At 43.1% G+C, this 26,443-nt stretch overlaps 2 protein-coding genes across 3 annotated transcripts; one reads left to right on the forward strand and one right to left on the reverse strand.

Moving 5' to 3' along the window:
* Positions 1–757: 757 nt before the first annotated feature.
* znf410 (zinc finger protein 410) lies at positions 758–9,497 on the forward strand. Its single transcript, XM_076273347.1, has 12 exons — positions 758–852; positions 1,594–1,690; positions 1,782–1,833; positions 1,941–2,076; positions 2,740–2,946; positions 3,225–3,425; positions 3,763–3,922; positions 4,175–4,356; positions 5,998–6,082; positions 6,396–6,520; positions 7,598–7,717; positions 9,169–9,497. The coding sequence occupies exons 3-12, from the start codon at positions 1,801–1,803 to the stop codon at positions 9,258–9,260; spliced, it is 1,341 nt and encodes a 446-aa protein (XP_076129462.1). The 5' UTR covers positions 758–852; positions 1,594–1,690; positions 1,782–1,800; the 3' UTR covers positions 9,261–9,497.
* Positions 9,444–25,781, reverse strand: entpd5b (ectonucleoside triphosphate diphosphohydrolase 5b). Of its 2 annotated transcripts, XM_076273348.1 has the most exons (14): positions 25,423–25,780; positions 24,048–24,337; positions 22,610–22,689; positions 21,953–22,096; positions 21,403–21,478; positions 19,340–19,375; positions 18,841–18,929; positions 18,216–18,295; positions 16,021–16,082; positions 15,076–15,177; positions 14,206–14,349; positions 12,649–12,705; positions 11,680–11,795; positions 9,444–10,575 (listed from the first exon to the last, which is right to left on the reverse strand). In XM_076273348.1, exons 2-14 carry the CDS (start codon positions 24,274–24,276, stop codon positions 10,450–10,452), a joined length of 1,341 nt encoding a protein of 446 aa, XP_076129463.1. In that variant the 5' UTR covers positions 24,277–24,337; positions 25,423–25,780; the 3' UTR covers positions 9,444–10,449. The 2 variants fall into 2 exon arrangements, with proteins under 2 accessions (XP_076129463.1, XP_076129464.1); XM_076273349.1 differs by lacking the exons at positions 9,444–10,575; positions 11,680–11,795; positions 12,649–12,705 and adding an exon at positions 12,793–12,924 and having other exon boundaries at positions 25,423–25,781.
* Positions 25,782–26,443: the final 662 nt, after the last annotated feature.

Consider the following 26,443-nt stretch of genomic DNA (forward strand, 5'->3'; position numbering starts at 1 on the left):
GATTTATTGACTTGTCTGTCTGTCATATGTCATTGTATATATCCTTTTAATTTAAATTATTACCGGTAATAGTAAAAAACAGCTTTATTTGATATATCACCTTCAGCTTTATTTGATACAGCAAAGTAAACGTCTGCAATCTGTGCTTTATGTGCAGAAGGTAATGAATGATATATGGGCAGCCGTGGCCCACTGGTTAGCACTCTGGACTTGTAACCGGCGGGTTGCCGGTTTGAGCCCCGACCATTGGGCCGCGTCTGAAGTGCCCTTGAGCAAGGCACCTAATCCATCACTGCTCCCCGAGCGTCGCCGTTGTAGCAGGCAGCTCACTGCGCCGGGATTAGTGTGTGCTTCACCTCACTGTGTGTTCACTGTGTGCTGTTTGTGTTTCACTAATTCACCGATTGGGTTAAATGCAGAGACCAAATTTCCCTCACGGGATCAAAAAAGTATATATACTTACTATACTTTTATACTTTATATATGTGGCCAACAGTTTTACTAAAACTTGTGTGAGGTATTTATTTGCACTTGATTGCATTGGAAAAGGATGCAGTTGAAATTTGGTTTGCCAGTAGCTTAACATAATGTTCTCATAGGCTAGGCCTACTGATGGTCATTTGGGGAGCATGGATGTCGTGCCACACAAGCACACACACAAACCACAAACACACAAAGGCAAATGGCCCTTCAAACAATTGACCAGTAGGTGGCAGTAGAAACAACAAGCTAGGCGTAGAGCTAAGCTCAGTATCAAATATTTCACTCAATCAGAACCTGCTTCAGTCCAAAGCGGAAGTAACATCCCTGTCTGTATAACTTCACTGTTATTATTTGCTGATGGGAAGAAGGGTAAGATATGCATTTTTTTAACAAGACCTGTTGTAATGTGTGTATGTAGACCCTATACCAATTGGGTTATGTTTCACTTTTGATGTAATTAAGTCAACAAACCTTTGACTGTAAATTTGACTAGTGCTACCTCTGGGGCTAGTAGCTAGCCAGTAAGCTACCCTGCTAGCTGACTGCCTTAACAAGGCTAACTTCACACACGGTGAAACATTGTAATTACTTGATTGTAAAGCCATTACAAACGCACATTTTTCATATCCAGGTAGATTTGAAAACACCGTGAATGACCGTCAACGTCAGCCACCGGTAGCTGTTGAGTTGAATTGAGTTGCACATCTGGCTGTTCACATTTACCCATAACGTTAACTTCTCTTCTTATAACGTCACAACCAATAACAAGCTATTCTAGCTAACCTAGTTATGCTAGCTAAATGGGAAGTAGAAATGCCGGGTCGTTTGCTGTTTTCCCCTAATACAAGTTATGAGTAAGACATTGAAGTTATCTTTGTTCATAGATATGCACACAAGAAATATCAAACGTGCACTTATGGGCTAACGTTACTATCACTTTTACTTATAGCTAGCTAGCTAGCTAACTAACTTAGTTGACTAGCGAGCTAACCAGTTAGCCACCTATGATGCTGTTTACTTTGCCTATGAGAAGTTTACAACTGTAGTTGTAGTTACAGTTTTATTGTTTTTTTACATGTCTAAATATGAAATGTCACTGTTTTTGAAAAGGCATCGCATGGACCATTCTACCGGTAGGTTTAACCTGCCAAAATGAAAGGAGTCTGAAACCACGTCACGACATCTCCGGATACGACCAGCCGTTCAGGTACGTTAAGGCTCATCATTATGTGTCTGTTGGATAGACTGGATTAACTTTAACAGTCAAGTATTCAATTTGTGTTGTCTGCCTCTCGTAGACCTTCAAAGGGCGACTCCATGCTTTCTGATGAACTTGATTCCAAGCCTGAGGTAAAGTACGTTAGTAGTAATACACCATGCGACTGACCCAGAACACTTGACGGGCTTTGTCTTGATACAATCATCCAGTAGCGTTACTGTTTTGTGTGTTTTTATAGCTGTTGGTTGAGTTCGTGCAGAACGCCTCCATTCCACTTGGTCAGGGTCTGGAGGAGCCGGATCCGAAGAACACCTGTCTGTCTCTCCAGCCGCTGCCAGCAGATAACTCCATATGCAGCCAGCTTCAGCTGACAGGTAGCGACCCTCCCTCAGTGTCAGCTCATCTAGACTTTCTGATCAGTCTCTCTGCTGAAACAGCTGATGGCCAGGCACTGACCGTACAGCTGCCATGTGCTTGTCTCATAGAAAACATATGGAAAATTAATGTAAAGCCCATTTGTTTGTGAATTTGTGTGCCAAGTTGAAAAAGCTTGTCATGGTGGCAGCTGATGCGGAAGACCTAAATGGTATGACAGACGGATGTGCAGCCTGTCTGTGTGACATCATTCTGTACAATCACTTGATTCCACCACAAGATAACTCCTGACAGCACATCAATCCCTCAGTGTTTGTTTTACTGTCCATTTTCCTCCTTCACTCACTCACATGTATCACTCTGTCTGTTTTTCTCTGCTTCTTACTCTGTCTGTGTGTGTCTGTGTATTTTCCCCTCTGTCTGTCTGTCTGTCTGTCTGTCTCTCTCTCTCTCTCTCTCTCTCTCTCTCTCCCCATTTTCTCTGCTTCCTACTCTCTCTTTCTCTCCCTCTCCCTCTATTTTGTTGTCTTGTGCTTTGCTGGTTTTGTTTTCATTTGTGTGTGTGTGGGGGGTGGGGTTAATATAGGTTGTTTTTATTGCTTGTTGGTTTCCTTTTAACTGAAAGGAAACCTAAAAAGTCTCTCTCTCTCGCTCTCTCCCAGAGAGCGCGCTCCGTCACACTGGCTCCACAGAGCTTCCTGAGTTTGGGGCAGAGCGGAGCGCCACCATGGTGGTGCAGCTGCAGCCACGAGTGCCCAGTCCAGCTCCTACCCCCCTCAGCCATGACCATGCCCCCAGTCACATGCCCATCATGCACGACCTGCAGCAGCAGGACAGCACCTCCTACGTCCTGCTAAACCTGGCCAAGGGTAAGGGCTTCAACTCAGAGACGCTTGAGCGATAAAACCGCGTTCAGACAGAAAGGGATCAGCAGTGATTTAACAACGAGAGACTGTAGAGTTAGTGAAATTCAACTTAAAGCAATTACAGGAAAAATAACAGTTTGCGATTTGAGATGTTGTGTGACAAATTTGGCCTGATTTCTTAAAACTCTTGAACTAAAACTTTTCAACAACATTGGTATGGGAGGTTCATATTTACACCATGCTGTGGATTCCTGATTATTCACCTGTGTGTGTGTGTTCAGGTCTAGCGGCGTCGGCTGAGTCGCTGGTGTTTGTGCAGGATGAGGTGGATGAAGCGGAGGAGGAGATTTCAGCGGGGGAGGGGGCCGATGGAAGTGCCCCCTGGTACTTGCGGGTACAGGAGCTGGCACACGACAGCCTGATCGCTGCCACGCGGGCACAGCTGGCCAAAGACGCCAAAGACGCCAGGGCCAACAGCAACAGTAAGCACCCCACACACCCAACACCACCCCCAGGGCCAACAGCAACAGTAAGCACCAAATCAATACCGGCACAATACTTTGCCCACAATAATGATAATGTGGCCATACAACGATTCTGCAATACTCAATATATTGCAAAATATTTATTTACGATACATCATTACACAATATCTGTTTAAATTAAAAAGATAAATGAGAAAAGTTGGAATTGGTATTTACTCTCTGCATTTTACAACTGAATTGAAACAGTTAACAAAGAGCATAGAGGGTTAGCTTAGTGCCTCTTAATAATATAAGAATAGCTTGAAAGTGGGAACTCTATTGTCTATTTTCTTAGGTGAGCATCTCAATGGCTACCAGTCTGAGGGACCAAAGAAAGAGCAGGTGTCTCGTGGTAACCGTGGTAATGCGGAGAAGGTACTCAGGTGTCCGTATGAGAACTGTCACCGGACTTTTACCTGGCCTGCACACCTCAAGTACCACCTCAAAACACACAGGTGCGACAACAGCAATGCTATATTAAGTGGCCTCTGTGTGTGTTTGTGTGTGTGTGTATACTTTTGTTTTAGAGATATTTTGCATGTTGGTGTTTGTGTAACTTCAGTCTTATCTGATTGTGTGTTGTGTGTTCCCATCATACCTACATGATCATGCATGTTTATGGCTGTCCACTTGAGATATATCTACGGTACTTGTTTGCTGATACGTGTGTGTGTGTGTGTCTGTGTGTGCGCATGTGTGTTGTTCAGAAATGACCGGACATTCCGGTGCGGTGCAGAGGGCTGTGGAAAGAGCTTCTATGTGCTACAGCGCTTGCAGGTGCACATGCGCACACACAACGGAGAGAAGCCCTTCACCTGCCCAGAGCGCGGCTGCGGTAAACGCTTCACCACCGCCGGCAACCTCAAGAACCACCGACGCACGCACACAGGTGGGTTGCCCGCACCACACACTTAAAGATGACATGGAATGGTAAACTGTTTTACCTTGGATGAAGTTAAGTTTAGTTTATTTATTTAGCACACATTTACATCAATGGTGCAAGGAGGGAACGAAGCCCAAAGGGCTTGTGCAAGAGTTCCACCCCTTTCAATAATTACTCAACTGTAAAAGGTTAACAATTAAACTTTTTCAAACAAGGGATGTAAAGTACAGATACACTCAATATTAATTGAAAACTGAAACTGAAAAATCAGGAGACAAAATACAAAAGTAGTCAAAGATGGATGGAGAAAGAATGAGATGGATAGATTCGATAGATGGATGTGATAGATAAAATAATGATCCTTATTGATTTTCACCTGTGTGTAACGTTTCGAGCTAAACGCTCTTCATCAGACAGTCTGATAAAGAGCGTTTAGCTCGAAACGTTACACACGGGTGAAAATCAATAAAAATTCCTGATGGGAGCAAGTGTGCGGACAACCCGCTCTTTGATAGCCTAGCACTTTTTGTCCAGCACCTGCCTTGGATGTGCGCACCAACATACTACTTTTCAGATAAAATAATGATGAAACAAAATGGGCAGAAAGTGACTAGATGATTCATGATAGAAGAAGGTGTTTTTAAGCTGTTTTTTTAAAGAGTGAGTGGAAGGCTATGGATCTTAGTAGGGGAGGTAATCCATTCCATAGCATTGGAATGCATGATGAGCGAATAAAGGGTACAAATATATTGTTATGGTGTCTTGTACGATGTGAATGAATGTCTAATGACAAAGTAAAGAAAGATTGAAAAGAATCTGGGAGATCTTGGTTTCTGTAAATAAACTTGTGAATGAACAAACATATCGATAGATATTCAATTTGTGAATTGGTAAAATGGTAAAATGAATAAAAAGTGGTGCTGATTTGTGGAATACAGTGTTTCCCAAAGAATTGAATTCCATTTGTGGTGGTTGGTTTGCAGAATTAACTTGAATGCAACAGTTTTTAAACAAATTAGCACAGCGTGGTTATGATGCTAATTGCTATAGATGCTAAAACAGATTAAAGCACAATTTAGTACAACCTGGAAAATCATTGTGTGGCCAATAAGTCAATGTATGGGAAACACTGGAATAAGGAGAGTTCGGTGCACGTTCATAAAGCTACCGTGAACGGGAAACATGGGTCTTCCACACAAACCATCCCTCTGATCACCGTCCCCCTCCACATGTTACATTACCACATCGAGTTGGTGATTCAGGAGGAAGTTTTTGGGCGCCTGTTGCGACTTATCAGAGTAAAGCTCACTTAGTTATTCATGTGAGTGCCAGATAACCATGAGGGGGCGCTAGATATCTGGAAAATTTGGCAATTTTACTTCCCAGCCTAAATATAGGGTTGTAAATGAGCTTGTAAAATAGCAAGGGAACAAACCTTTCCAACAGGCACTTCCAAGGACACCCAAAGCATTGCAGGATAATTCTAGATAGACTAATGTAAGTCAAGTGCCATTCTAGTTGGGTCTGCTGTCAATAGTAGAATCCACCTGCCCATAGTGAAATTTTCATTGGATTCAGAAGGCCATGTGCAGGGCTAGAGACCATTTGATTGATCTTGGCAGTTTGTGTGTCTGTGTGGCCGTGCAGGAGAGAAGCCATTTCTGTGTGAAGTGGACAACTGTGGACGCTCATTTGCAGAGTACTCCAGTCTACGCAAGCACATGCTGGTGCACTCAGGTGAGAACACACACACACACACACACACACACACACACTTCTCTAACTCAGGACACACAAATGCACACTCACCTCCTCCCTTAGTAAAACGCCCCTTAATGAGAAGAGCGCAGCCCTCAATTTGTTCTGTAAATTATTTAAGTGGTACCTCCATAATCATGAAACTGCATTCAGATCTGCTTGTACCCTCTGAGAAACTCCCATCTGAGGCATACAGCACACTTTTAACCGGTGTCTTTTTTTGTGTGTGTGTGTGTGTGTGTGTGTGTGTGTGTGTGTGTGTGTGTGTGTGTGTGTGTGTGTGGCACCTCAGGTGAGAAGCCTCACCAGTGCAGTGTGTGTGGTAAGACCTTCTCCCAGAGCGGCAGCAGGAACGTCCACATGAGGAAACGCCACGGTGAGGAGTCCCTCGGCTCAGAAGGTGCAGACGCAGGTACTGATGCTAGGGCTGATGAATCTAATTTCAGTCATGACCTGCAATGGTATTGAAAGCAGCTAAAGATATTCCTGCGTATGTTGGCATATTCTGTTTTTCTTTAGTTATAGATCCCAGGCACCGTTTTGCTTTATAGTAGTAACCTTTTAGGGGTCAAAGGACTTAGTGAAAATAAATGTTTTGAGGTGCTTTTTGAACATGGGCAGGACTTGTAGACTGTTTCTAGAGTGTGGGAGCATTGGCAGAGAGAGCCCTGTCCCCAAAAGTCCACAACCTGGTGCGGGGGGTGGCCAACAGGTCCTTGTCAGAGGACCGCAGGGAACGTGACTGAGTGTAGAGGTGGAGGTATTGTGAGGTACTGTGGTGAGAGTCCATGGAGAGATTTGTAGGTGAGCCGGAGGATCTTGTATGTGATCCGTGACTGGCAACCAGTGGAGTTATATTCCCAGCAGTACACCACGGTTAGGGGCTACACAGTTATATTCCCAGCAGTACACCACGGGTAGGGGCTACACAGTTATATTCCCAGTAGTACACCACGGGTAGGGGCTACACAAAGTTGGGATTCCCAGTAGTACACCACGGGTAGGGGCTACACAGTTATATTCCCAGCAGTACACCACGGGTAGGGGCTACACAAAGTTGGATTCCCAGTAGCATGTTGATGTATGTGGTGATGACAGGCAGCAACAGGAGCAGTTGTTGTCTACATGAAGCATCTCTTTGGTTCTAACCCAATTACTGTCTCTCTCTCTCTCTCTCTGCCTCTCTTGTTCTTTCCCTGCCTCTCTCTCTTTCTCCCTCTCTCCTTATTTTGCATCTCTTGCTTTCTCTCTCTGCCTCCCTTGTACTCTTTCCCTGTCTCTCCTTTCTTTCTATTGTCACTTTCTCTCATTCTCATCTCCCTCCTCTTCCTCTCTCTGTCTCCCTCTCTCCCTCCTCCTCTCCCTCTCTCCCTCCTCCTCTTTCTCTCTGTCTCCTTCTCTCCCTCCTCTTTCTCTGTCCTCTTTCCTTTTCTCCCCTCTCCTGCTATTCCCTGTGTCTCTATCGCTATCTCTCTCTCTCTCATCTCAGGAGAGGCGCTGACGCACAGCAGCATCCTGGAGGCCGACGGGGCTGCCGCCGGTGATACCATGGTCACCATGACGACGGTGGAGTCCATGAATGTCCATCACACAATGCTGCGAGGGCAAGGTAGGCAGGATCTCACGCTCCCTCCTCCTTCACTAACACAGCAGCCCCCTCACTTTCGGCCTCTACACACAGTTGCGTTCCGTCAACGCATGCCAGTGGATGTTCTCGACGGTAGCTATGCAAATGACTTGTCCGTCGATTGGCTTGATTGGCCGGTGCCGTCTGTCGGTGCAGCAACAGCTGAACTTCTCAACGCAAGTGACGGGAGAAACGCGACGCAACGGACCCACAATTCAGTTCGGCAACGGATGACGTGAGCCGATGTAAAGTGAAGGGGATGCGTCTCCAGCACTGCAATGCACGCAACTGTGTGTAGAAGACGTTACTTACTTTCCCGCTCTACACAGACCGCAAGTCACCCTTGAATGGATCCAGCCACGGGTTACGCATCCCCGAACTCCGCTGTGCAACGGGTCGAGTAACAAGCAAACATGTCAAAATAAAAAAAATAATTAACAAGAAAAAGCCACATTCTCCATAAACACAGCTTTGGTCCGGGAGAGGAACTAGTGGCGGAAAGAAGGTCTCCAATTGGCATCAATTTTGTCCGCAATACAATAATACATTCAATAAAAAGAATAAAAAATAATCATTGATACCAAATGGGTTCAAAATAAGTTTATAATACCATCAGTGTCACTCTTCTTGCACTTTTCCCCCCAAATCTAAAGGTATGAGCTACACCAGGCGCGTAACTGAAGCGTTCCGTTCACGACGCGTAAAATCCATTTTAGATGAATGGTCTATTTTTTTCGAACGTACGCCCCACTGTCACGTCTGGTGTAGCTACTTCCATTGATTATAGTGGAAGCTAATTGTTGCAGCAGACCCAACGCGAACGGATGCTTCAGTTATGCGCCTGGTGTAGCTCAGCCCTAAGGAGTACGGTTAGCAGTGCTGTTAACACTACCAGAGGCTGCACTAATGGAGTCGGTGTTTAACGACACAGACATGTCATTTCTTTGGAACGGAGTAAAGCTTTGTTATAGAGTAGTTATAAATAGTTATAAAGTTTGCTATAGTTCCAAAAAGATTTGGTAAGAGCTTAATGTACCAATTGTGTGTACCGACAAAGGCTCTAATCTAATCCATCTAATTTCAACTCTGGGTGTGATCACGAAGAGATGTCTTAATTTGCTGACACTGACGTATGTAGGCCTTAAAGCGCACACACAAAAAATCCTGAAAGAGTTATCTAAATTTTTTTGTTTTTTTATTTCAACCCAGCCCATGCCTGAATTCCAGAACAGTGGCTGATGGGATCTGCATTCTGGCTCATGGTGGTGCAGTGATGTTTTATCCGCCAGCCTGAGTCAAACTCAAGAATAATGTTAATTTGTTAATTGCTTTGTGCCGCATGTGGATCCATCTCCCCGGTAGAGTTTTGGGTGTTGTGACACCCCCGAGATCCACCCCACCTCTAACTTCGGCGGTTTGTGTTTTCTCCTCAGACTCGGTGGTGGTGCTCTCTCCGCCCCATGACCTGGTCTCCATGACGACGGGAGGTCATTCCTATGGCGAGGACGTAGTGGCTCTGCTCTAGCCCTGGGCTTGTGTATATATACAGTCACTGTAGAAAGCTCACTCACTCATTCATGTAGATATGCCATTTTCAACTCTGTGTTTTAGGGGTTTTGCCATAAAAAAAGAGACATAATAAGATTTGTACAAACACTTCTCCTCCCACACTGTAGTTGAAATGATTCAGTGAGGTCCGAAGACATGGTGTGGTAACACAAATGAAGTTTTAATAAATCCAAAAGCACCTGTAAATATATAATTTGTCTCCAGTGATCATTTGTTCTATTATAAATAACCTGAAGCAACAGTGATGAGACCAGCACCTATTAAGACCTGAATCCATAAAAACTTGCTAGAAGTAATTATTTCTTTTTTAAATGTATGACCAGCAGTGGTTCCTTATTTCAGTTTCCATCTTAAACAATTAGTCCAAGAATGTTTTAACAGCATGACTGTAAAGCAATACAGTATTGCTAAAGCACAACAGTGATAGCAAACCTGCACCTATTAACACCCAAATCCATACAAAACCAGTTCAGGCCAATATAGTAATTGAAGTAGTTTGTCTCAGGTTAGCATAAGTGAGCAAAAGTTGCCCTGTAAACATAAAACTCCAGCCTCAGGGACCTAGTAAAGACTTTGGGGAAAGTCTTGAAAGCTGCACTAACTGAATAGAAGTAACAGTACCATGATATTCGGAACAGAGTCCAGCAATGGCGTAAGTGATGTGTCTCCAAACCCTACATTTTCCATTAACTACCTAACAGATGCCTATTTTGTATGCTAGTATTTTGTATACAAGTCTATTCTAAAAAGGCACAATTGCATTCCATAGTTTTCAATCTCATCCTAAAAAGAAAACTAAAATTCTGGTTTCACAGATGTTCACAAAACAATAATCAATAGCTCCAAAATAACTTGTCATTATGAGTGTCAGAAAAGACAGACATCCTGCATAAATTATACATGGCAAGACTTTGAAAGATAAATGCTTACATTTATCATATAGACCTTTGAGCCATTAAAAGTAAAGCAAACAGCCTTAAGTGTATTGAAAGTCAATGTGTTATCATGGCTTATCTTACAAACACTTTAATCTACACACACACACATACGTGTACCCTGTGTGTTAAGTGATACGCGTTACGTTGGGAGATGTTGTTGTGAGTTTTAAGAGTCTGACCCAGCTGATGCCCCAGGCCAAGGGCACATCAGCGGTGTGCAAGTGCGCTGCTGTCTGGGGAGGCATGGCCCTGGTGGATTTTGATGCTCTGGAAGTGTTCCAAAATAGCGCCCAAAGCCCAGCTGGTCTCCACACCATTCACCTTCTTTGTCAGCTACACAATAGAGACGTGGGAGAGAGAGGGAGGGATAGAACGAAATTCTTTCAGTATTCGTTCAGTTTTCATCACTTTATTGTACCACATTCATTATGATTTGATAGGTTACCTCACATAGGAACAGACATGGGGAAACCCAGCTTTAGAAAGTAAAAGTTTTTCTATGTATCTGTGCCATTTATTCACTAATAGCATGACTCTTCAGCCCGGGAGATCGGCTAATTAGTGAGAGAGTGTTTTCGCTGCACAGGTAGATTGGTTAATTAGTGAGAGTGTGTTTTCGCTGCACAGAGAGATCGGCTAATTAGTGAGAGTGTTTTAGCCGCACAGGTAGATCGGCTGATCAGTGAGAGAGTGTTTTCGCTGCACAGGTAGATTGGATAATCAGTGACCCTAGATTCACACGCTTGCGTTGCGTTACTGCATGGCGGTGGGTTTTCCCGACAGTCAGGGGTGTGTGCTATGGCGTATACCTTGAAGCATAACCGTAATTTGATTGGCTGATGCCTTGCGTAGATGTCCGTTGGCGGCAGCAAAAGTTGAACATTTCTCAACTTTTTGACTGGAGCAAAGCAATGCAATGGAACGACAATTCACTTCGGCAACGAATGACAAAAGCCCATTGCATCTCCTGCACTGCATCAATGCAAGCGTGTGTAAGCACCTTCAGAGAGTGTTTTCGCTAAACAGGTAGATCGATTAATTAGTGAGTGTTTTGCTGCACAAGTAGAACGATTTATTAGTGAGTTTTTTCGCTGCACAGGTAGATTGGCTAATTAGTGAGTCTTTTCGCTGCACAGTTAGAGCAATTACATGATAGGACATTCAGTCAGAGTTTCCCACCTTCGTGCCCATTGCTGCCTACAATCGATGAGGCCGCCTTCACTCTTGACCTTTGGCGAGAGCCTCTTGATCGGGATATAGATCTGACCTGCTGCTTTCTCCCCCAATATTCACTACATTGAATTCTGAGCTGCTGAAGTAGCCCAAAGGAGATAACTCCTCTGCCATCAATAGAGGGCAGCTTTTGAAAGTGACTGGTCATGCCCAATGGATTGGTCTCTCAAGGCTCTATGGTTTCACAGCGCTACAATCATTCACCTGTAATACAGTGTTGTCTCTGAAGCCGAAGCCATCTTTCAGCAGGCAGGTGATGTAGGTGATGTCCATGCAGAGAAAGGGACTCTCCAAGCGATACTTGGCCATTTTGTTGCAAACTGGAAGGGAAGGAAGATCAGGGATGGATTACTGCACGGGCCTACCGGGCCCAGGCCCAGGGGCCCAAGGGGTCAGGGGGCCCTGAAGCCCAAGCCTTTGCATGGAATCATTGCCTCAATATCAACAAATCAGGATGTAGGCTATGAATCTGATTGAATTTAGTATTGGCCATCCCCAAAATGCACCAGAATACAGGAAATCACATCAAACAAATTAAAAAAATTCTGGGGAAGGACCCCCCAAACCCCCCCTCCCACATATACGACAATTAGTGGGGGGCCCTTAATACATCTGGGCCCAGGGGCCCGAAAGTGTATAATCCGCCCATGAGGAAGATAAGAGTCAAGATAAGCCCTCAACCTTGCTGAACAAACAGTACAGCTCTCTCAGCATTAAAGGCAATGTGTGACATTTAACTAGAGCTCCCACAGACAGAAAAATCACTGCTTTCAGGAAGACGAAAAATCTACAACCTTTCATATCATCAGTAAACTACAAAGACACAAAGTTTGAATGAAACAAACGAAGCTGCTGTTTGACAGCCAAGCGCAGGCTGTTGAGTGCTCTGAGCAGGGATCTATTTTCTTAGGCCAACAAAGCACTAAGCACCATTGCATCCAAAGCACATAATCATATAGGAAAATGCCTAGCAAATCCCTGACTATTATATTCTGCTGTGTAAATAAATAATATATGAAACAATACATGAATAATACATATTGCTCAACCTCTAGGAAATTATGCAGACAAGTCCTGCAATTAATAGTAGGCTGAATACAGGTGGGGTCTGAGTCAAGAGACTGTGTGTGAGTGTGTGAGTGAGAGAGAGAGAGAGATTGTGTGTATACTCACCTTCTTTGGCTCGCCTCTTGTAGTCTTGGACCCTTACCATCCCACCCTGTCTCTCATCTACCAAACACAGGACACACACGCACACACACACATCAAATACAGCTTACATAGAACACACTGTGTGAGTGCGTGTGTGTGAGCGAGAGAGAGAGAGAGTGAGTGTGTGTGTGTGTTTATGTGTTCTGTAGGAGTGTTTTTCTCAGTGATGTTGAAGTTGATGAATGATTAGACTCGACAATGCCACTGCAAACATCTTCAGCCCTAGCCAAGAATCTCCTTGATATTACACCACCTTTCATTAGAGTTTAAGTGTTAAGTGACAGTTATACATATCTTGTGTGACAAGACACAGTTCACACTGAAAGAATAAAATATTGTATTTAAAACTAATAATTTCCAAAATACCAAATGGGTACAAAAAACTAAGTTCATAATCCAATCAATGCCCCTCCTATTGCACTTTTGAACTGCTTGTGCTGTTGAACACTACTAATAGCTCTGCTGTTGGAGTCAGTGTTTAACGACACAGACATGTAGTTTCTTTAGAACTGAGTAAAGCGTTTCAAATCTTCATCCAGAAGTTTGTTTGTTAGAGTTCTAAAAAGATTTGGTAAGAGCTTACTGTACCTATTGTGTGCACCAAAAAAGGCTCTACTTAAAGCCATCTCATTTCATTTCTGGGTGTGATCACAAAGAGAGGTCTTCATTTGCTGACACTGACATATCAGGGACTTAAAGCACACACACACAAAAATGTGCCTGAAGTTATCTACATATTTGAAGCCGTTATACATAAACACAACCCAGCCCATGCCTGAATTCTGCTACCGTGGCTGAGAACTTAAAAGCCCTGCATGGGGGGGGCGCTGTGGCGCAGCAGGCTGCAGCGCCCGTACCATATACGGGTCCGAGTGCCCACGGGGACCCAGGTTCGAGTCCGACCTGCGGTCATTTCCCGATCCCACCCCATCTCTCTCTCCCATTCACTTCCTGTCTCTTCACTGTCCTATCATAATAAAGGCAAAAAGCCCAAAAAATATACTTTAAAAAAAAGCCCTGCATGGGATCTGCACACATCAAACATAGGTCTCATACTCTCTCTCACACACACACACAAACCAAACACAGGTCACACAGAGCACACACACACACACACACCTCACAAGTGCAACAAACGATAAAAATGCCAGACAGGCACACAAACGTACACACACACACACACACACACACACACACCTAAGACACCTGCCTCCACTGTACACACACCTTAATACGGAACAGAACACACACACCCTAACACTGATGTCAGACACAGACACACACACACACACACACACATCTGAGGCCTGCCTCCACAAGAGTGCAAACCCTAATGTAGAACACACACTGATAACACACACACACACACACCTACCTAAGACACCTGCCTCCACTGTACACACTCTAATACAGAACAGAACACACACACTCTAACACTGATATCAGACACAGACACACACACACATCTGAGGCCTGCCTCCACAAGAGTGCAAACCCTAATGTAGAACACACACACACCTATGAGGCCAGCTGCCACAGCGATGTCGAAGTAGTAGGAGAAGGCGTAGAAGACGCTGGAGTCCTTGAGCTCATAGGGCTGATGCACGATGCCCTTCACCACGCGCTCCATCTCCTGGTAGCACAGCCGGTAGTTAGCGTACCCTAGCACAGGACAAACACAGGCGCATGATTGGACAGGCACATAAGAGAGAGGCGCGTAATTGGACAGGCACATAAGAGAGATGCGTGAGATAGATAGATAGATAGATAGATAGATAGATAGATAGATAGATAGATACTTTATTGATCCCTAGGGGAAATTCAAGGTCACAGTAGCATACAGACAACATACACACACATTCACTAACAGCAGAAAAAGTAATTAAAAGTATATAATATAAAAAAACACAACTAAGCAATAAGGACTGTAGAAGATAAAGAATATACTAATATACTAAAATACAAATTATACTAAATAAAACTTAATCTAAATAAATTCTAAAAAACAGTATCCACATAGTGGGTGATTAATCAATCAGGCAGGATTGGACAGGCACGAAAGAGAGGCGTGTGATTGGACAGGCACAAAAGAGCTAGGCATGTGATTGGACTACAACAGGAAAAACACAGCAGATGAGAAGCGAATTGGACTTAGATTACTTGAAAGCGATTAGACAGGAAGCCTATGATCAAACAAAACAACCAAGCTGGTGTATCATTTAAAGAATAACTGCCTTGTGTCTGTAGGATGTACATCAGACCTAAATCACTATCAGAATAAGCAATTGCTCCAAAGGGGACCTGCATTAAATGTATATGGGACTTGAAGAGAGAGAGAGAGAGAGAGAGAGAGAGATGTGAAAGTTGAAAGAGTCGAGCAGTACTCACCATCAGGGATGCCACTGATTTTATAGGTGAGGCCACCAAAACTCCAGTTTTCCCTGAACTTCTTAGGCAGGCAGGTGCTCTGAAACACCCTCCACTCTAGGCCTTAGAGACACACACACACACACACACACACACACACACAGTTACAGATTGCTTACTCATCTGATCTGACCACCCCCAGTCCTTATTACGCTGAGTCCGGGCCACTATTTAAACCTGATGTCATGCAGTGTCAGAGTGACTCAACTCTTCAAACCACTCAGTCTGTTAGACTACACTTACACCATAATGAAAGGCTTTTGACTACAGAAATATTCTTTCAGTGTCTTTAAGTGTGCCTTGTCACACAATATATGACATCATGATTGTAACTTAACACTTAGTCAAGTCAAGTCAAATGTATTTATATAGCACATTTCAAAGCAATAGCATTGCACCAAAGTGCTTTACATAAAATAATAATAATAATAAAAATAATAATAATAATAATAATAATAATAATAATAATAATAATAATAATAACAACAATAATACATACATGTAAACATATATATAAAAAATAAATTAAAAAAATTACACTCTAATGAAAGGTGGTGTAATATCAAGGAGATTCTTGGCTAGGGCTGAAGATGCTTCCAGTGGCACTGTTTGAATCTAATCGTTCATGAACTTCAACTACACTGAGAAAAACTCCCCTACAGACTCCCGAAAGCACGCGGGCAGACACGGGCACACACACACACACACACACACACTGGGCAGAGAACAGAGTGTGTGTGTGTGTCGGGTCAGCGGAGGCAAGAGCGTCCGCTGGGGCGATAGAGTGTGCACGAGTGTGTGCGCATGTGTGTGTGTGTGTGTGTGTGTGTGTGTGTGTGCGTGCGTTAGTCGACGACGGCAGACATGAAAGCAGTGGTGATGAGAAACACTCAAGATTCCAATTACCTTCAGCTCCCAATGCACCCAGCGCAGCCAGACGAGCCGCTTTGATTCCATTCCCCAGGTAGCTGAAAAGACACACACACACACACACACACAGATACAGTAAAAAGGATCCTCACCCGTGATGCACCAGACTGTTACCAGGAGCGCAGTGGAGTCACCAATTTTTACTTGCTACAGTACACACACAGATACACTAATCGCTTAGTGCTGGACTTATGGTTCAATTATGGATAACACTACTCATCAGTTATGGATAACACTACTCATCAGTTATGGATAACACTACTCATCAATTATGGATAACACTACTCATCAGTTACGGATAACACTACTCATCTTTTATCTATATACAGTTCTGGGAGAACACATTAGATCAGTGTTTCCCAAACTTTTTTTCTGGGGACCCACTTTTTTATATATATATTTTTTTTTTTTGGCCTTTTTTGCCTTTAATGACAGGACAGTGAAGAATGACAGGAAGTGAGTGGGAGAGAGATTCAGGGTGGGATCCGGAAGGGACCACGGGGCGGGAATCGAACCCGGGTCGCTGGCGTACGGTGCAGGTGCCCCAGCCAGTCGCGCCACGGGACCCACTTTTTAAAAAATGACAGATCGCGACCCATTTCACTTCAGATCTAACATGCAACCACCAATATTGTTTTAGGCCACAGGTTCTCAAACTTTTCTATGCCCCCCCCCCAACCATTCTACAGTGCCATATCTAGATACGTAATAGCGCCTAGGTCTGGCCTACTACCACTACTATTACAGGGATTGGTGATGCACTGACTCCTCAGTTTCCTTGCTATCTCATTATAAATGTGTAAACTAACATGCGTGTTTGTTCTGTATGTTGTTTGGTGTTGTTGGGAGAAATTGCTCACAGTAGGAAACAAGATGGCTGCTACTGAAGCCAAACCAATACATGTTGGCATGACCTCAGACACACACTCCTCCTAAATAAGTTTTCTGTAAGAAAGCCACATGCTACTTTAATACAAATTATAGGGTGAAGTGAAGTGAAGTAGATGGAGACTCTAGTTTCCATGCAACTTATTGCTTCAAGTGGCCATTAACGACGTTAGCCTCCTAATGTCAGAACCTAACAGGAAACGGCAATCCAAACTAGCAGCACATGAGGTACGTGGAAATTAAGTCACTAAAAAGGTCCTTCTCTCATCTCAATGTCAGCTACTGCTTCAGGGAGATCTCACACAGTATTGTTAATTACAGAAACACTACATACAATAGCAATTAGGGTTGCAGTGGTATACCGACATGATGGAACACTGTGGTATGAAAGCTATATCATGCATTTAGCTTACTGTGTGCTTTGGCTTTAAACTGACACTGAAAAACAAATTGGAGCTGAATGGATGTGAAGAGGAAACATATCAAACACGCTCGATCATGTTTGGGAACACCATCCTGAAGCATTCCCAGAAATGTTTTTATCAAAATAAGTTTCCACATCCTGGCTGCTGGCTTAATCTGTGTTTTAAATTTAGTAGCCTCTGACTTACAAGCAAAAACACACTAAAAACAAAGAAAACACACTAAGATAATACTGTAAACCATAATATTTTCAATAGAGACAATTATCATACCAAGAAAATCTCATAGTGTTGCAACCCTAATAGCCAAGCCCACAAATGTAAACAGGAAGTGCTGCCTCTCCTTGCCCAATCAGCCTCTTAATCACCTGATGGCAGGCACTAAAGCACATGCTCTCGGTGAAGAACATAAACAAACCCGTTGGGACCTGCCCAAGGCATGTTAGCAACAACTAATTGCAACGTTGACATTTCAACCCATAAAAATGAACCAATGTCAATAACTGGTCATCCCTGACTAGCTATAATACATTTGTACAGTTTACTGAAAACACAGAACTGGTCACCCCCCTAGTTGTAATCAATGTATACAGTGTACTGAAAACACAAGAGGTGGTATGCAGGCCAAAGTATAAGGCCAAAGTTGATTACAGCGGCTTTCCCTGTTTTATTCGCTGACCCTGTTTGTAAAGTCAATTTGACAAGTCACGCAGGACTGAGTTATTATGGGGTTAAAAATAAATAAAGCAAATCTAATTAGACTGTAATTGTCTTTAAATACATAATCTAGTATGAATGAATATATCACATGACTACTGTCCTTAGGTCAACAACAACAACGTTATGCAGTTAATGTCTTACCTATGGGTATAGAGCTCATATGTAGTGTTTATGAGATCAAACTTTGCTGTGTGGTCTTCAGGCGCACTTTCAGTAGTTTTCTGTGAAAACAAACAGGAAATTGATGAAAACAGGAACTCTTTTTACACACAGTGCAACAACTACTGCACAGCCGTATGCACAGCATCACTTGCACATGACACAACATCTTTGCAAAGCCATCATGCACAACTTGGTTTCCACATTCCAGACACAGAAAGACAAGCGGAGCAATTGCTCAACTAACCTTGCGTTTGGGGAGGAAAGTGACCAAACTAACCTTGTGTTTGGGGAGGAAAGTGACCAAACTAACCTAGTGTTTGGGGAGGAAAGTGACCAAACTAACCTTGCGTTTGGGGAGGAAAGTGACCAAACTAACCTAGTGTTTGGGGAGGAAAGTGACCAAACTAACCTTGCGTTTGGGGAGGAAAGTGACCAAACTAACCTTGCGTTTGGGGAGGAAAGTGACCAAACTAACCTTGTGTTTGGGGAGGAAAGTGACCAAACTAACCTTGCGTTTGGGGAGGAAAGTGACCAAACTAACCTTGCGTTTGAGGAAAGTGACCAAACTAACCTTGCGTTTGGGGAGGAAAGTGACCAAACTAACCTTGTGTTTGGGGAGGAAAGTGATCTGAGTGGATCCCCCGCCAAGATCCAGGATCCCCACCGTGTTTTCACCTGTCGTGTGCATGTGACCTGCACAAGCACATTTAAAACCATTCACTTATTTATCTGTGCCTTTATTAAACGATTCTACCAACACATTAAATGTACAGACATATATATTTCTATTTGATTTAAATAGCTTCTTTCCTTTTCTTAAATAGGACACTTTTATTGTAGGTGTGTACTGCACAGTATATTGTGATCATTTGTTCTTAGATGCCCGTATCTTTCAATTGGTTAGACATCAGCATGAGTGTCTCCAAAGCAATGGATAGAACTTTTTATGAGCTCATGAGATGAAGACGTGACCACAGTAATGGTGTGTGTGTGTGTGTGTGTGTGTGTGTAAGCTTTTATGTCTAAGTGAGCGTGTGTGTCTGTCTGTCTTTCTGTTGGTTTGCAAGCTTCTGTGTTTGCCCGCGTCAGCACTGATGACTCACCTGTCAGGTAGTTCAGCGTCACCCAGGCTAGGATCCCTACAGGGGAAAGATGAAAAAAAAACTTGTGGTTTAAAATCACACACAAGCGCACAAAACAAGTCACATCCCTGTTTGTTTACAAGTGGTCTAACACCAGATTAAGTGCTTAACAGGTACATTTTTGCAACGATGTAAAACGCTGATTTGCAACCTCAGTCCAATTTCACAGGTACAAAGACTCGGTCTCAGCTTATCTTATATCTTATAAAAAACGCTGATGAGCCATCCAGTGCCCACAAACACCACACCTTACTTACACTCACACAAACTCATGTAATTACACATTCTGAGACGCACACCCACACAAGCACACACATGACAGGACAGTCCTAAAGGAGCCCGTTTTCTGCTGCGTCGTCTCCAGCGCTTGGCATTCTGGGTAATCCAGAGACATTATGGCGAGTTTGTGATGAAGTGGATGGCTGTGGCGCCACTTTGAGCCCACAAACACAGCTACTGACAGGAGAGGCCATTAGGAGCTTAGCAACTTACGTCAGCAAACATGTTTCCGCAAAAAAAAAAAAAAAAAACACTAGACTGCATATTCGAGAAACCGCAGAGTGTGTTTACGTAGGTGCAGTTCACCAACAAGCGCAGACAGTGGCAGAGGGCACGTTGAACTCAGCTTGATCCAAGGATTCCAACTGTACCTAATTTTTCAAAGTTATGTGCATTAACACATGGCCAAAATGCAGCTTTGTTAATTGCAGAGGTCAAAGGGCACCAAATTGTATGTGCCTCATCACAAAGGAGTCCTGAGTCCCTGTACCAAGTTTGGTTTTGATACATGAAAGTGTTGCTGAGATATGACCTTACTTCCTGTTTGACGGCTTTGCCGCTGAATTTGATTGACTTTGACGGGTGAACTCTTTTGAAAATCAAAAGTCGTTCTAGTAACTTTAGCGAAGCTTGATCTGAAGATCATGTACGTAAAGGCCCCTATCGTGCACCTGGCGCAAGGTGGCACAATGCACGACGCAAGGCTTATTCTTATCTTACACTCAATAATGTGATGATTTTTTGCCATGCGCTCCACTATGATCAAACCTTGCACCCAGGGGTGTGGTAATTATGAACATACGGTCTGGTGCATGATCTAAAAATCGCTATCTTACACACTCTAAAAATCATTATGCCACTGACCAAGAAAAATCTGGTCTATAGCGAAAGGTGCATAGAAAGCACAGTTGAAGATTCACTGTCACGAGATGTAAGCAGCAACTCCTCTGCAGGATAAATATCCTTTAGGAATTTTATTCAGTCATTCGAACATCATTGGGAAAAGTATTGCTTTTTTCCGGCTATGTTTTCGATGGTAATCCCTTGTCAGTCAATAGTAGAAGTAATTAACTGTGTAGAACTGTTTTGTCATTGACTATGAGACCACGGTGAAGTTAATTTCACTTTGCCTATGAGTTCAAATAATAGGCAAGTGCAGATGCATGTAGGCTATACTCTGCAAGTCACAAACAGGTTTTAGTAAAGCAAGGTTTAGTGGAATCCCTGTTCCATACGGTCTCACATGCAAGCAGATCAAAATACCTATGCGCTGTTTGAAGTTGTGCTGATTGCTGTTAAAGGGAATGACAGATGTCATTCTCATTGGCATAAAGGATGTTACACCCAAAACACACCCATGACTGATTAAGAAACATATGAACAACCCTGTTCCACCAAAGGCGCCCGATGTTTGACCACATAAACGAACGCGCCATTAAATTAGTTAATGTGGCCTGGCCACGTCTTTAATGTCAACTAATGTAAACTTTTACGCCTCTGACCATCCGTTTCTGATCGCCAAAACAGAGCCCAAAGTTTCATGAAGATATATGTGACCTGTAAAAATTTTGTTTAGTTCACGATAAAATCCAATATGCCTAAAAAGCCAATATGGCCAAAAAACATAGGTCTTTGCTAAAGCAAGCACACTAAAAATAGCTTACTTAGGCTCAACACATGTCCGGCACGGACTTATGCCACATCAGGGCTAAAAGTGTGTCCTGGTCAACAGTTCTCTGCCTTACCTTCATCGGTGCCATCCATGATGGTGACGCTGTCCTCTGGTACCAGGAAAGGTGATTCATCAAAGGCGTCCTGGACCTGGGAGACCAGAGAAAGACCACTACAGCTGAATCGTGACATGGACAAATATTACATCTCAGGGCTTTCAAAATTAATAAATACTGTAATCCCTAAAGATGAATAATTAAAAGTAATAACTAAGTATAATAAATCATAATAAGTATAATTAATAATAATTACATGTAGCATGGGTGGGATGGTACAGCAGGTAGTATCACCACTTTGTAAACGGTTGACTGCAAATATGTAAACGTACTTAAGGACCTATACCTTTCACCTTTTAGTAACCTAGCCCAGTCCGTTTTCAACACCCACCCCACCCCACCCATCTCCCATACCTCACCCAGTAGATCCCAACCCATCTCTCCCTACCACTGGTTCTCTTCTGAAACTCGTCCAGTAGAACCCATCACAAGGTTCTCACCAGTCCCCACTCTTCATTTTCTTTTCCAGTAGAATCCTACCCATTTCCGGTTCTCTACACCCCAGTACCTCATCCAGCAGGGCCTGGGCTTTCTTGGCGGGAAGGAGCCGGAGGCCGGCAGTTGCTCTTAGAACCACGGGGGTTCTCTTCCACTCCAGACGCGGAACCGTCTTCTTAGCCACACGCAGCAGCTGCCGCACCGTCTCTCCAGCCTACACACACACGTAAACACATCCATACACACACGTACATGAACACACACATACATATATCTATATGAACATATACAGTATATTACTAAACACGCAGATAAACACACATTTTAATGCTTACACAATCAAGCACACATACACTTGCGCACACAAAAACAAACCCACATTTATATGCGGGCGCACACACACAGAAGCACAGATCTTTAATTGTGCATAAGCAGCATATGTACTATATATGCATACCAAAACACAAATGGGTACAAACATTTTTATGTGTATTAACGCACATTCACACACATACAAACATTATGCAAATATGCAAAACACACATGATGAAACAGCCTCAGATACGACACACAGCTGCACACACACATTAATCCACACAGATCTAAATTAAGACTGAATACTAAATAAACTGAGCTGTGTTATGTTTTAGCCTTAATAGTGCTGAGTGGTCTGAGACAGAAAAAGATCCCTGGCCCTAATGTATAATGACAGTCATTGTGAACTTACAATCTCAGGCGTGTCGGCAAACGCAGACAGACCAGGTTTAACAGAATGGAACATTTCATTATCCAGAACAGGCAGCACGTCTGAGAGATGAAATGCATGAACAATATTAAAACACACACACACACACACTTGCATTAAGGAATGAAGAGAATGGTTCAGTAATGGTGTGTAAACAAGAGAGATGGCAGAGATGCAAATGAAAGGAAAAACAGGCAGCGGAGGACTGTACATTGGAAATGGAAATGTACATTTGATGAGAGAACAAGCGTTGTTATTACATTCCTCCACGAGTCCCTTACATCACTTTGGGTAAATGTACTGGTTGTTTGAGATTCCTGTGTATTGTGAAAAGGAAGAGTTTTTTTGCCTTTCTAGTGTTTCTTAAGCTGTGAGGAAACTGAGGCTCAGAGGGAAGAGCGAGGTCTTGTTTTCAAGCCCAAACTGTCTGTCAAAAACATCACTACATAATCCAGCACATCAGACTGGATCCCACGGCCAATATAACCAAACAGGGCAACATACAGCTCTCTCAATCTCAATACATACAAATATTCATTAACAATAATAATAATAATAACAATAATAATAATATTCATAACAACAACAATAATAATAATTATAATAATACATGTATACATCACACTCAAAGCACAAATTGATTAACATCCCATCCAAGAATTAACAGAAAAAAGAAAGGTAATAGCCTAGGACATAAACTTATTGCAACGGGACCACTCAGAATAGTAGCTCAGCTTACCACTCAAAACTGCAAACAAGTTAAAACCAGGAGACTGATGAGAGATAGGCTACACACAGGAATGAAAACCCCAAGCAGGCCACAGACATCGCCTACAGGCACAGAGCCCAGGACGAGAAACACAAGGTGCTACAAACCACCACAAGTCATGGGTACCCAAGAACTACACATACTGATAAAAACACACACACACACATTTTATATACTTTATTTAATTTCCAAGTCACATTAGGAATCAAATCTTCTGAATAAACCAGTAGATTAAAGCAGTTCAGCAATCCGTCGTGAGTTTACAGATTCAAGGGTATAGGAAGCATCGCCTCTTCCAAATAAACATGCTTCCTACACACACACACACACACACACACACACTTTAAAGCACTTTACTTTACAGTGTAAAGTACTTTAAGGGAAAGGACCCTGCTTATACTGATAGCACACACACACACACACACACACACACACCCTTGTCTTACAGTGTAAAGCACAAAGAAATGAGTTAAAGCCAAGGTGAGAACGTCTGTCTGCATACACTGCAAACTGAAACCTTCTTCTTTCCTGCAACCACTTAAGCTCTTCATTACTGTGTACTGAGAAATGTAGCATTAAATGAACGACTTCACAAATCTAGGTGCCATACAGATGCCTGCTCTCCCTACTCCTCCTCCTCCTCTTTCTCACCTGGCCCGGACTGGATGAAGGTGTAGATGTGGATGCGTGTTCCCGTGCTGCCCGCGTCAAACATCACCCCATAGAAGATGCGGCTGGCGTTCGCTGGCCGTGACAGCATGGGCAGGACACTGCCCAGGTTGGCGGCGATCTCGATGCCGCTGGCGCCGGTGCCCTGATGGGCAGAGCGGCAGCAGCCAACCAGAACCCACAGGAAGACCAGGACGAGGCGAAGGGACATCTTCAGAGATGCAGCAGGTCACACCGGGATGGACCGTCACCAGCTACCAGTGAGGGAAGCTCTACAGAAACAGAGAGAGAGAGAGAGAGAGACAAACATGCACACAGAATCTGTTTGCAAACTTTCACACAGAATATAAAGGCAAGGCTGGCAGCTGACACAAACACGCCCACAAAGCTCATTTAAATGTTACACGATTCAGCTGCCTCCCACCACTACACTGGCTGGCTGTGGCCCAGGTCTGGCCCTGAGCTGGCATAGATCCAGGCTCTAGTCAGCTGATAGGGCCACCAAAGCATACCAGCTAGGCCTAATTTCAGACTCAAAATAATAATCTATTATTGAATGTCATTCTGACCATTTGTCTATCAGTGGCTGGTAGATAGCCTATTAACAATTTTAAAAGATTAATTTCCAACCCTGCATTTCCAACCAATTTACAAACCTGCATTAAAACCCATGAAGCAAATTAGAAATATAAGATTTGCCTAATACATTTTTACATCATCTATCAAGATTAAGTTAGAACAATGCCTTCTACACAATTCATATCAACAACAACAACAAAAAAACTTTGATGATTGTATGATGGGGAGAAGCCTTGGCTTATAGTGTGTGTCAACCAGATGTTTACGCTACTTCACAACATAAAATTACATCAGACAAGATACTGTGGCAGGCAGCTGAGTTTGAAAATGTTACAGCAGTCAGTCAGTCAGTCAGTCGAGAAAAGGCATTGCTACTCGAAAAAGTTAGACACCGTTTTTACAATCTTAGTAAGGGTCTGAACTACGAACTCACTTTAACAGTATGTATCATTGGCTTTCTAATCTTACAGAGTAAGCCAGCAAGTTGTTCACGTCAGCAAGTTGCCTGATATTAGCCGGGTGCTAACGTTAATATAGTTGACTAACTTAGACACCATGACATTATTTAATCAATCACAATATAAACAAAATGGCTCAGAGATTAAAGTTACAGTGGGTGAGCACGTTTGTATTTGTGGTTAATGTTGTCAACTTTGCCCGTTTTGTCCTGCACTAAAGTATCAAAGTTACGTTTAACTGGGCAAGCTAGTTAGCTGCCATGCTAACTAGATATCATACATGAGATAATGTTAACGCCATCAGTTGATATAGATTCTACCTGTCGTAAACGGAGTTGGAATCCTGCACAGAAATGCCCATTTTCATTTCCAGATTAACGTTCACACCATAACGGAGCCTATTCAACAAAAAATCCGGCTTCAATCACTTAACCCGAGGCACAACTCGCCTGCAAGGAGCTGTGCCAAAATTAGCCAGGTCTGAATAACCTTACTCGTCTACTCCACAAGCGTGTTACATGTAGGGATGACATGCCATGTTACAGTTAACATGTTACTATACATGGCTACGGTAACGGATGAATTAACTCCTGGGTGACTAAGGTTTGGCATGACACACAAATATAAGTAGGTCCTAACCTAGTTACGCGGCTCTGGAGTGTGTGCACAAACGAAAGTAAAGCTGCCTGACAAAGCAGCGCAACAAAATAGAAATGCGGTTCAGAAATGGAATCATGGCGTTACAGTAGGCTTATTAAGGCGTTTGTGAAATTCACAAGCTTCTAATGGTGCTTATAAGCTTTTCATGGGCACATTTCATGTTGCAGGAGTTGGGATCATGTTTGTTTGGTATCCAAACTCAAGCTGTTTTCCACGATGTAAACACCTCTGGTTTGAGGTTAGAGTTAGACTGAGCCGCGTCCCATAGTGTGTGGGGAATTCAGTGTAATGACTGGGTGGTCAAGCAGTGGAATTTCTGCAGCAGCAAAACGAAAAAGACCTGGATGTTAATTACAAAAATATGCACATATTCTGATTTTTACTTTGTTATAGTGAGAGCAGCAAGCCATTGCATGTTTTGAGGGCCAGATCCATGCTGAGTTTTTGATCCCAAAAAGAATAGTATGACCTACAAGTTTTTGTAGTAACTTAGTAAACCCTCACCTGATATTTTTAAGGATCTGCATTGAGCACATCTTGATATCCCCAGACCACAGCTCAACATACCTGACACCTGAACGGTCATCCTTGTATTGTAACAATAACAGCAGCAACGACTTTGGCCTTATTGGCCTTTCCAAATTCTTCGAGTCTTTGAGTTCCAAAAGAGAAATTGCATGC

The sequence above is a fragment of the Alosa pseudoharengus genome, unplaced genomic scaffold, assembly GCF_046254945.1.
Source record: "Alosa pseudoharengus isolate Yale_2024_CS ecotype anadromous, Long Island Sound unplaced genomic scaffold, YU_APseudo_1.1 YU_APseudo_1.1_scf_7, whole genome shotgun sequence".
NCBI lineage: Eukaryota > Metazoa > Chordata > Actinopteri > Clupeiformes > Clupeidae > Alosa > Alosa pseudoharengus.

What these genes read in the sequence shown, in the direction of transcription:
- znf410 (XM_076273347.1), top strand. Translation starts at nt 1,801, where the DNA reads ATGCTTTCTGATGAACTTGATTCCAAGCCTGAG. An exon ending in CGCCAGGGCCAACAGCAACA is followed by an intron (nt 3,426 to 3,762) that starts GTAAGCACCCCA and finishes CTATTTTCTTAG; the next exon opens with GTGAGCATCTCAATGGCTAC. An exon ending in CACAATGCTGCGAGGGCAAG is followed by an intron (nt 7,718 to 9,168) that starts GTAGGCAGGATC and finishes TTTTCTCCTCAG; the next exon opens with ACTCGGTGGTGGTGCTCTCT.
- entpd5b (XM_076273348.1), bottom strand. Translation starts at nt 24,276, where the DNA reads ATGTCCCTTCGCCTCGTCCTGGTCTTCCTGTGGGTTCTGGTTGGCTGC. An exon ending in GACGCTGAACTACCTGACAG is followed by an intron (nt 18,930 to 19,339) that starts GTGAGTCATCAG and finishes GTGCTTGTGCAG; the next exon opens with GTCACATGCACACGACAGGT. An exon ending in AATCAGTGGCATCCCTGATG is followed by an intron (nt 14,350 to 15,075) that starts GTGAGTACTGCT and finishes GTCCTGTGCTAG; the next exon opens with GGTACGCTAACTACCGGCTG.